This window comes from Rhodamnia argentea, chromosome 11 (genome assembly GCF_020921035.1).
Source record: "Rhodamnia argentea isolate NSW1041297 chromosome 11, ASM2092103v1, whole genome shotgun sequence".
Classification (NCBI taxonomy): Eukaryota; Viridiplantae; Streptophyta; class Magnoliopsida; order Myrtales; family Myrtaceae; genus Rhodamnia; species Rhodamnia argentea.
In genome coordinates this window covers 9,141,787-9,153,029 of record NC_063160.1, presented here as the reverse complement: position 1 = coordinate 9,153,029, position 11,243 = coordinate 9,141,787, and the positions used below count along the sequence as shown (strand labels likewise).

General features: G+C 39.0%; 1 protein-coding gene across 3 annotated transcripts; it reads right to left on the bottom strand.

Annotated features, from left to right (window-relative positions):
• Nucleotides 1-3,773: 3,773 nt before the first annotated feature.
• LOC115746948 (patatin-like protein 2) lies at nucleotides 3,774-9,792 on the bottom strand. 3 transcript variants are annotated; one of them, XM_048272177.1, is made up of 6 exons: nucleotides 9,620-9,792; nucleotides 9,165-9,346; nucleotides 5,276-5,468; nucleotides 4,989-5,150; nucleotides 4,242-4,535; nucleotides 3,774-4,127 (listed from the first exon to the last, which is right to left on the bottom strand). In XM_048272177.1, the coding sequence occupies exons 1-6, from the start codon at nucleotides 9,731-9,733 to the stop codon at nucleotides 3,906-3,908; spliced, it is 1,167 nt and encodes a 388-aa protein (XP_048128134.1). In that variant the 5' UTR covers nucleotides 9,734-9,792; the 3' UTR covers nucleotides 3,774-3,905. The 3 variants fall into 3 exon arrangements, with proteins under 3 accessions (XP_048128134.1, XP_030538793.1, XP_030538792.1); XM_030682933.2 differs by lacking the exon at nucleotides 9,165-9,346 and adding an exon at nucleotides 6,335-6,516; XM_030682932.2 differs by lacking the exons at nucleotides 9,165-9,346; nucleotides 9,620-9,792 and adding exons at nucleotides 6,335-6,516; nucleotides 6,790-7,087.
• Between the last annotated feature and the right edge of the window lie 1,451 nt (nucleotides 9,793-11,243).

Below are 11,243 nucleotides of genomic sequence, written 5' to 3'. Positions count from 1 at the left end.
AGTTCGAGTCATCACAATTCTCCCTACTTTAGGAAATTTCGTCATCGAAATTTTAATCTTACTTTCTCCTAAATAGGGAGATTCTTATGGTGAATTTCTTTTCACTCAATGACGTGGCTTCACTACTCCTCACTACGCATTCTAACCTCATTTGCCACATTTCGCAATCTCAACATATATACGGGGACATCCTCGACCTCAATAGGTTTCTCATATAACCGACAATATTATTGCACCACTCGTTCACATATTTCAATATAACTTCTCAATTTCATTCACATAACTAGCCAATTCAAATGGCGTTAACATCTAACAACGGACTTCTCAATGTCCCATGTTTCAAAACATCCAGGCAAATTGTCTGTCATCACTCAGGACACAACATACAAGCCTCTACCAATCAAGATGCTAGTTCCATATGCCAAGCCTATGGTCCTATTAGTTACGGTCAAAAATTTCATAGCCATTTCAAAAAATCAACTCTGACACAATCCCCGGACCTTTGGAAATCAACCTCCAAGCATTTCATGACGCAATCTAGACCTCTGCCGGACACACCACCGCAGGTAAATAAAAATAACATATCCCTCATACATACGGGATCTTCTCTAGCAACATCCTTGAAGGTATCACAACAGACTTTCACCAATCACCATCGGGCAATTCAGGCATTTTCTTGCCAATGGCATCTCAACTCCCTTTACCATGTTTCATATTTGAGTTGCAATGCCATGTTTACATGTTCATTTGAGTTTAAAACTCTAGAAATTCATTTCAAACACTAAAACCAATGCAACTTTTGCTTCTGGAAACTGTTTTGTTTCAAAAAGACAATGCAACTCAAACTCGAAATCGTTTCAAACCAAAATCGAGAACGTTTCGAAATCTGAAAACACTTTGGATTTCAAAATTTTAAAATCAACTCAATTTTTTGAAATTGTTTCAATACATAATTGAGAATGACATCGGACTTAGCACAATACTTAGACTCACTCTTTCAATGCATAAATCGGTTCATTCCCGCCCCCCGCTACTCTGTTCCGAGATGATAGCCGGGAGCCGCCCTTTGCACATGTCTTGTCTCTACCCTAGCGTACTCTCCCCGAGTCGGACACGGGTTGGGTTGCTACGGTTTATCCCCAAATCATACACCTATGGAGAGAATCCCATTTCCACATGTCACATACCATGTTTCCACGGTTTTTAAGTATCCCGTGCAGCTCATCCCATACCAAGCTTACGGTTATTCAAGTCCGGTATAAAAGCAATGATATGTTCATGCATGCACGCTTTCAGAACTCAATAGTTTTGATGCAATAAATATGTGCAACACATGTTATTCAGTTTTTAGACCGATTACACTATAAATCCACAACTTAGACTTGTCTATAACAATTGAGCGATCATCTCATATCAAAAATCAACTGCTTAGATTCATCTATATCACTTGATCACTTTCATATCGACCATGTTTCATATCACTCAAGATCAATATCTAAATTCTATTAGATATCCAGCATAGATTCAAGCCTATAATTCACAAAATCAATCGCCTTATTCCAAATTCTCCTTAATCACATACCCATAACTAATCCTCAACTTCAGCAATTCAAACTTATAGGCAAACTATTGCCATCAGAACTTGCCGTCCAATTTTCACTGGTTGATCACTCTACTATATCCACAAATAGCCATAAAAATCATCAAACTTAAGCAGTGATCAACAACATCTTATAAGTAGCACAAACTATTACTAATCCCCGACAATCACAATCACTTGGACTTGTAATTTTAAACGCATACGTACCTACCAAATACTTCACCCACTATCACACCTTATCACTCCATGAACCGCTCCGATACCAAATAAGCTTGTAGAGACCCGGGCGGTTGGCCACTGTCACGTTCTCAATCCACCCAAGGGTGGCGGAACGTCCCATACCAAACCACCCGCGACAAAAGGCTTACATTCTCCGCTTTAATCTTTCCTTAATGAGAGTAATCGAGGCATGTGGAAGCTTTAAAAATTAGAAAATAAAGCAAGCGGGCCATATAGGCACAAATGTATGGAATACAAAACATTTAATGGCAGGCACGACTATCAAATGGATGTGTCCTTTCAAGGGGTTCAATAAGCAAATCACGCATATCTCGAACAACGAGATCATTCAACAACTTGACTTATATATTTCATATTCTAATCTAATACAACACCTCTTTATTTATACATATTCAAGTGGGAGGATTTACAAAGGAAGGTAGTCTACTCTCGATTTCCAGAGTCATCATCCACGGCCTCCATCACTCCAACCATCTTGGGCTACCTCATCCGAAAAATGATTAATCAATGGGAGTAAGCTAAAGCTCCTCCAACAAGTATGATTCCTAGGCCAAACGACTAAACTAGCCATAGAATCGTAGAATTGTAATCAAAGTCCCCTCATCGAAATCTAAGGTAATCCAAAGGATAGAATTCCGGACTCAATCAGAATCCAAGGATAGAATCAAACCAGAGTCATAATCACCCCAAATCGAGGTTTATCGGACCCGAATCCAAGATTACTCAAGGATAGGATCTCGAAATTTCAGAATATCCAAATCGAAGCTATCATAGCCAAACTAGATTGGCAAACAATGCCCACAATAGCAAAACCATAAAATATATAGCAAGAAGGACTAGAAATCAACTTGTCTCGATAAATTGAGATGAATAATGAACGATCAAATGGACGAACAGACGTACGAATGACGAACGGCCAGGCTAGGGTACCGACCGGCCAAAGGCGATCGGCGTGGCGATAGCACCGAATGGCGGTGTGGCTCGCGAATGGCGGTCGGCCTAGGGTGGTCGGCGATTCAAACTAGTGGAGTAGCGACATTCTAACGATCGTTACGATGAATAAACCGACTCAAAGTTTTACATAGGAGAAACAACTAAAGTCCAATAGGCTTAGACCGGTTAGCTTGTCGCCAGCTTACGGTGGAGTCGCCTTACGACGAGTCAATAGCTTCAATCGCTTGCAATCGCGCCAGAACGCGATACGTGTCAAGCGACTTGCGACATGTCGTGTTGGACGATTTGTCGTGCTTGACTACTTTGTCGTGCTTACATTGTTCGAATTTAAAATTTCATGCCAAATGATTTTAAACCGTCAAGCACTAACCTGCTCCTATTTTAAGCGGGCAAAAGTTCAAGTCATCCCACATTACTCTCTTGAAATTGCGAAATCAAATAACGAAAGCTGCCTTCAGCAGAGAAACTTGAAATTCTATTTATTAAATGAGAAACAAATGTTAAATCAAGAAGATAACTACCTTTACTTTAAGCGATAGTTCTTCCATTGGGTTTTAAAGCCAACCACATAAACCGCATTAAAATTTCCCTAAGAACACGAAAATATTTTGACCTTACTTTAACTTCTAAGAAATTATGAAAAGATTTGGAATGACCTTAAATGCCATAACATGTATTTTTTAGTAATTTTAGGTGTCTAAAATTTTATAAAAAGTATAATTTCACATTTTAAAATTTCAAAAAAATCATTAAAAAAATTCGAAAAATATATTAAAATAGTATTAAAAATTATCCACACCAATGCTGGCAGTACTATATAGGACGGCTTCGATTTGCATATTATTTCTCTATTAGAACTCGTATAATATTTCCGAATAAAATAAAATAGACAGGGATAAACCCAAAGTACTGGAACTTAATCAAATTGCGTCGTGGTTGAAATGACAAAAGATTTCATAACTGAAGGAGACAGAAGAAATTCTACCAATACTGTGAAGAGCTTTACTCCATGAGATTATTATTTTGTATGGAAGATTTTATAAGCCATCTCAGGTTCTTGTAAGGATCATCTTCGAGAATCACAGCAGACCATTTTCGGATGTATATATTCCTACTTGTTTCGCCTCTTCCTTTCTTCAGAGAGCTTAATTGCGAAGCAGTTGAGCGCATCCCCGTTGGTGCCTTCCCCTTCAATCTCTTCGAACTTACCAGTCTTCAAGTGTACCCTCGACAGTGGTTTCTGCAATAGTTTATGCCCTATGTCCATGAGCCTTTTCAGATTCTCTGGGGTCGCAACATCAATCGATGATTCTTCGCCAGTCAGGCTGTCATCCTGTTTCGAAGTAACCCGCACGAAATCATTTTAAGATAAGTCGCATAGTCATGAGTCAGTCTAAGGTGCAACATTTCATGAAGCCAAACAAGATGTTAATAATCCATCTCATACCTGAATCCGAAGGTAATTTTGCTTGCAACTTAAGGATTGGAAGAGAGTAGACAAGTGAATATCAACCATATCCGAGCTCGCGTCGTTGAAGATATCGAGTAAAGGAGTGAAACCATTGTGAAAGATCCAATGGATGAGTCCCCATTTAGATGCCTTTGCTGCATCATACTTCTCTTCATGCTTGGCGGCCCCAGTACCGAGTGATAGCACTAGCATTGGATCGGTCTCTCTCCGATTGAACTCATCGTTTTGCAAGAGACCCTCACTCTTAATGTGGCTCAGAGCAACCAGGGTCTGCATACACAAGATTGCTTATTGCTAGTTCTCTCTTTTCTTGTTTCTTTTGGCCTGAGATATTAACTGGTTGTGATAAGCTTTGTAAAAAATGAAACTTGATAATACTATGCCGTATAATTGAGAAAAATACTTTGCTTGTACTTTCCTGTCTAATCGTCAAACACCAAATTTGGTCATCTTAGAAAAGTTTACGAAATAATAATAGGATAATTTCATTAGGGAAATGCTCCCCTAACAATCCGAAAGTACTGTTAATTATTTCTGACCGATCGACCATAGATCCACACACCATCACCGCATGTTTTCATAAATTACTCATTAATTGAAAAATTGTGGAGTTAGAAATAATTGAAGTGTTATCAGATTGTCAGGCTTGCTGCTTCCATTCTATTATGCATTCATTGTATCGTGGTATTATACCCGGACCTTCGTTCTCATTTTTGCACTTACGGGATTATTTGCAGCGACCCCACCATCAATGAGATCGAACTTATTGGTCCTCCCGCTCTCGTCTCTTGTCTCGAAGTGGTGCGCCGGGAGGTACGTTGGAGCGGCGGAGGTGCCGATGCAAACATCTGCCAACCGTGCATTCTCCAGAGGATTTGCTCTTGCCTGTCCCATCAATTCTAAGAAACTCAGAGAGACGTCAGGGAGTTCAAATTAAACCGACCGTACGAGCATACGTATCTATCTAGAGTTGGTGAAATCGCGGATTATGGTCAGGTTCGGGTTCTTACGTCTCTGGTAGAAAAGATGACCGGTTGAAGATTCTTGATGTCGAAAGTCGGAATGACGATGTTGGTCAAGGTTTGACTGAGAGCGGTGTTTCCGAGCTTGTCATTGACTATGGATCGCAACTTCTTCCCGTCATACTTTGGCCCCATGATTGCCCTTAGAAAGCTTCTTATTGATCTCATCATGCCACAGCAACTGTTGACAAATTGGATACAACACGTCAGAAACTTGGTTGAGACCGGGAAATAGAAAGAAATCATATCAACTTGGTAGTTGATAGATCAATTTTCTTATAGACTTTGTATGCTTCGTGAAATATAAATAATCTGAAAAATGATTGCTTGCATTATTTGAAATAATTAGAGAATGAAAAATATTTGCATGATCGATAACAATTTATGTGTAAACATCTTCATGAACGGTGGAAGTATTTTCCGTTCAATCATTTTTTAAAAGCAAGCGAGGAATATTTTTCAAATTATTCATTTGCCGCGAAACAAACGGAGTCTTAGTGCTTAGCTATCTCTATATTTGCCTTTTACAGGAATAATATTGATAGCAATAAGGTCTATATAAATATATAACAACAAGCTCCTGTTTCAGAATTGCCTCTAAAAGTTGCACATAGAGCGCTAATCTATAAGGGATTGGTAATTCTCCTTGCAATGACCACTTTTCATGCAGCACCGACACATTTTGCTTCCAACTAAGATTTCGTGCTTGTCTCGTAAAGTACCAGGAGTTTTGTCACACAAAAAAAAAAAACCATTAGCTTTAATGAGCTTTAATGTTCAAATTAGCAATTATTGAAGGACTCTTAAAATAGTATACAATATAACAAATACTTTACACCAAAACAGATTTTCCAATTTAAATTAAATGAAAAAATTCATGTCCGACCTTACCAAAAAAAAAAAATTCATGTCCGTGCGTCGGTATATCTAACGGACATTTGAAGCGACTCCTCTAACATAATTTCCTCTTTACATTATTCCTTGAATGTTCAAGTGACCCGAAAAATTATGTTTAGCAAAAGAAGAAAAGGGGTTAACATAACTTGCCTTTTCTGGGGAAATATTTCAGGACAATGGTCTAAGTAGAATTTGTTAATGTCACTGGCTGCAAACAATGGACGAAGGTCCTTATTTGGTGCTGCAATCATGGCCGTCATCAATCCACCCGTGCTTGTCCCGGCAATTATGTCGAAATAATCTGCAATTCTCTGATCCGGTCCGTCCAGTTCCTGTAGATTCCATCAACCTTAAATTATCTCCATGATTACCACATGATATCCATCTACAAGTAAAAGTGCTCGTGTTGATTCTATCGCTGTTTGATACAGCTCCCCTTTTGAACCAAAAAAAACATAGAGCTCTGCGATAGCTCATTTGCGAACCTACCTCACCCAGCTTTTGCCCAGTTGCCACACTCGATAGTGTAATAGTCGATTGTCGATTGTCGCCCAACAATATCAACGAACAAAACATTGACAAACAAAATAAGCGGGTGTAATTACTTGAAGCTTGCTTTCAAGAAAGGCGAGGATCGTGCCAGGAATGATCCCTCTCACACCGCCTCCGTCGATGCTCAACACTGTCACCATCTTCCCTCTCGGAGATCCACTCGCCATGGACACAACTGAGAAGAGTTCGGCCTAAGAAGAATCAGAACACGGCGTCTTGTTTTGCAAATTAATAGCAATTGAGAGACGAATATATGTTGATGGGTTGTAGTATTTTATAGCCTGGATGGGACTGGAATTTGATTGGAAGTCGGAATAATGAGCTCTCTCTTGTGCCTAATCAATTATTGATTTGATGACTTACTGTTTCTGTTGTGCCTTTGTTGATTATTCCAGTCTTTCCACTCACTTTAGGGGAAAAAAAAAGGGAGAGCCAATAGGAAAGTTATGGCATAAAATAAAGTGCTCTCATGCACGTGGATCACGTATACGTGCAGATTCCAATGAGTGTAGGTGCTCACTGCTCAGTACCACTCGACACATAGTTTAAAGCTATGAATTTGTACCCTATCATTTATCCTCCACACATTATATATATAAAAAAAAACCATTCTCTTGAGTGTCTTTCAATTGATCACTTAATGTTCACTTAAGTGCTGAAAATCTGGCTTGGCATAGCATTGACAGTGAACGTTTTATAAAAGTTGCGACACTCAAGTGATCGATTAAAAATTTATATGCAACTCAAGTGATTAGAAAAAAAAAATTGACACTCAAGTGATCGAAAAAAAATTATAGCATTCAAGGGAGCGTCATATGAAAATTGTAGTACTTGTGATATCATTTTTCCCTTATTTTTTCAAATTTCCTTCGAGAAATTAGCTGCCGTAGAAAAAACAACGATGGGGGTTGATTGCGGGGAGGAGGTAAAAGGCTTTCTTCTTTTAAAGAGGTCCATTTGAAAGCAATTTTGTGATCACACTTTTGCGGGTCTTCTATCCCGATATAGAGTTAAATCTAGATTTAGGTACTCTTCTATTTCGATCTGGAAATATATGTGGGTTTTACAAGGCGTTTTCTATGGTTTTTTAACCCTTTGTTGTTGTTGTTATCTATATACGATGATGGTGCAAGGGACACTAAACCTTGTCGTGCACTACCTCTTAGAGAAGCCGTAGCTACTAGTGTTGATGCGAGATTCGATGATCGACTACTAGTTATGCTTTGATGTTATGACAGATCCAATTATCATAACATCAAAGGCTTGGGGGGGGGGGAGGGAAAAGGCTCTTTCCCTTTGAAAACTTCCATTTGAAAGTAATTTTCCATTCAATTGGTATCTCTTTTGCAGATCTTTTTTCCCGATCTAGAGTTAAATTTAGTTTTCGATGCTCTTCTATTTCGATTTAGAAATAAATATGGGCTTTACAAGGCATTTTTTGTGTCTTTTCAACCCGTTAATGTTATTGTCTGTATAAGATGATGGTGCTGGAGATGCTGAACCTAAGCGCACCACCTCTTGATGAAGCTATAGCTATTGGTGAGAAAAATCTTGGCGTGTGCTTATCACTAATGTTGATGCGAGATTCAATGATCGGCCGCCAATTGTACTTTGACATTATGACAAATCCAACTGTCATAACATCAAATGCTTGGGGAGAGGGTAAAATGCTTTTTTCCTTTGAAGAGGCCCATTTGAAAGTAATTTTGTGATCAATTGGTATTTCTTTTGCAGGTCTTCTCTCCCGCTCTAAAGTTAAATTTAAACTTGAGTACTCTTCTATTTCGATCTAGAAATATATCCGTATTTTTAGAGGTGTTTTCTATGCTTTTTGAACAGTTGGCGTTGTTGTTGTCTGTATATGGTGATGGTGTTGGGGACGCCGAACCAAATCGTACAGTGCCTCTTGGCGAAATTGTAGCTATCTCTATATTTTCCTTTTACAGGAATAATATTGATAGCAATAAGGTCTATATAAATATATAACAACAAGCTCCTGTTTCAGAATTGCCTCTAAAAGTTGCACATAGAGCTCTAATCTATAACGGATTGGTAATTCTCCTTGCAATGACCACTCTTCATGCAGCACCGACACATTTTGCTTCCAACTAAGATTTCGTGCTTGTCTCGTAAAGTACCAGGAGTTTTGTTATAAAAAAAAACCATTAGCTTTAATGAGCTTTAATGTTCAAATTAGCAATTATTAAAGTACTCCTAAAATATTATACAATATAACAAATACTTTACATCAAAACAGATATTTCAATTTAAATTAAATGAAAAAATTCATGTCCGTGCGTCAGTTTATCTAACGGACATTTGAAGCGACTCCTCCAACATAATTTCCTCTTTATATTATTCCTTGAATGTTCAAGTGAGCCGAAAAATTATGTTTAGCAAAAGAAGAAAAGGGGTTAACGTAACTTGCCTTTTCTGGGGAAATATTTCAGGACAAAGGTCTAAGTAGAATTTGTTAATGTCACAGCCTGCAAACAATGGACGAAGGTCCTTATTTGGTGCTGCAATCATGGCCGTCATCAATCCAACCGTGCTTGTCCCGGCAATTATGTCAAAGTAATCTGCAATTCTCTGATCCGGTCCGTCCAGTTCCTGTAGATTCCATCAACCTTAAATTATCTCCACGATTACCACATGATATCCATCTACAAGTAAAAGTGCTCATGTTGATTCTATCGCTGTTTGATACAGCTCCGCTTTTGAACCGAAAAAAACATAGAGCTCTGCGATAGCTCATTTGCGAACCTACCTCACCCAGCTTTCGCCCAGTTGCCACACTCGATAGTGTAATAGTCGATTGTCGATTGTCGCCCAACAATATCAACGAACAAAACATTGACAAACAAAATAAGCGGGTGTAATTACTTGAAGCTTGCTTTCAAGAAAGGCGAGGATCGTGCCGGGAATGATCCCTCTCACGCCGCCTCCGTCGATGCTCAACACCGTCACCATCTTCCCTCTTGGAGATCCACTCGCCATGGACACAACTGCAAAGAGCTCGGCTTAAGAAGAATCAGAACACGGCGTGTTGCTTTGCAAATTAAGGGAAAAGTACACTAGAAGTGCCATAACTTGTGTACGGCGTTCACTTGAGTGCCATAACTTTCAAAACGTTCACTTAAGTGCCATAACTTTCAAAAATCGTTCACTTGAGTGCTGCGTCGGAGCAAAATCGTTCACTTGAGTGCTACAGTAACTTTTCCGGCATGCCACATCAGCTTTTCAGCATGCTACGTCATCTTTCCGGCGTATACAGTAACTTTTCCGGCATGCTACAGTAATTTTTCCGGCATCTACAGTAACTTTCCCGACTGCCACGTCAGCTTTTCCGGCTGCCACGTCAACATGGCACTCAAGTGAACGATTTTTAAAAGTTATGGTACTTAAGTGAACGTTTTGAAAGTTATGGCACTCAAGTGAACGCCGTACAAAAGTTATGGCACTTCTAGTGTACTTTTCCCGCAAATTAATAGCAATTAAGAGACGAATATATATTGATGGGTTGTAGTATTTTAGAGCCTGGATGAGACTGGAATTTGATTGGAAGTCGGAATAATGAGCTCTCACGTGTGCCTAATCAATTATTGATTTGATGACTTACTGTTTCTGTTATGCCTTTGTTGATTATTCCAGTCTTTCCACTCACTTTAGGGGGGAAAAAAGGGGGAGCCAATTGAAAAGTTATGGCATAAAATAAAGGGCTCTCATGCACGTGGATCACGTATATGTTCAGATTCCAATGACTATTGGTGCTCACAGCTCAGTACCACTCGACACATGGTTTAAAGCTATGAATTTGTACCCTATCATTTATCCTCCACACACACACACACATATCCTCTTGGAGAAATTGTAGCTACTGGAGAGGAAAATGTTGGCGTGTGCTCATAATTGATGTTAATGCGTGAGCCGATGATCGACCGCCAGTTGCGCTTTGATGTTATGACTGATCCAACCGTAGTAACATCAAAGGCTTAGGGGGAGCAAAAGGCTTTTTTCCATTGAAACGGTCCATTTGAAAGTAATTTTGTGATCAATTGGTATCTCTTTTGCAAGTCTTCGCTCCCGATCTAGAGTCAAATTTAGATTTGGATGCTCTTCTATTTCGATTTGGAAATAGATCCGGCTTTTACAAGGCTTTTTTTGTGCTTTTTCAACTTGTTGGTGTTGTTATTGTCTCAATATGGTGATGGTACTGGGGATGGTGAACTTAAGCATGCAACGCCTATTGGCAAAGCCATAGCTATTAGAGAGGGAAATCTTGGCATGTGTTCATCACTAATGTTGATGCGAGATTCGTTGATCAGCCATCGGTTGTGCTTTAATGTTACGATAAATCCATCTTTATAGGATGAACATGTCTCTACAAGCTGTACCAAGTTGATTTATCATTCAGATTTACTTGCTTTGTTTGATTTGTTTGAAGTTATGTACCACTCTTTCAAAGTGAAATGGAAATTTCTTTCCAACCAAAAAGAAAAAAGGGAGA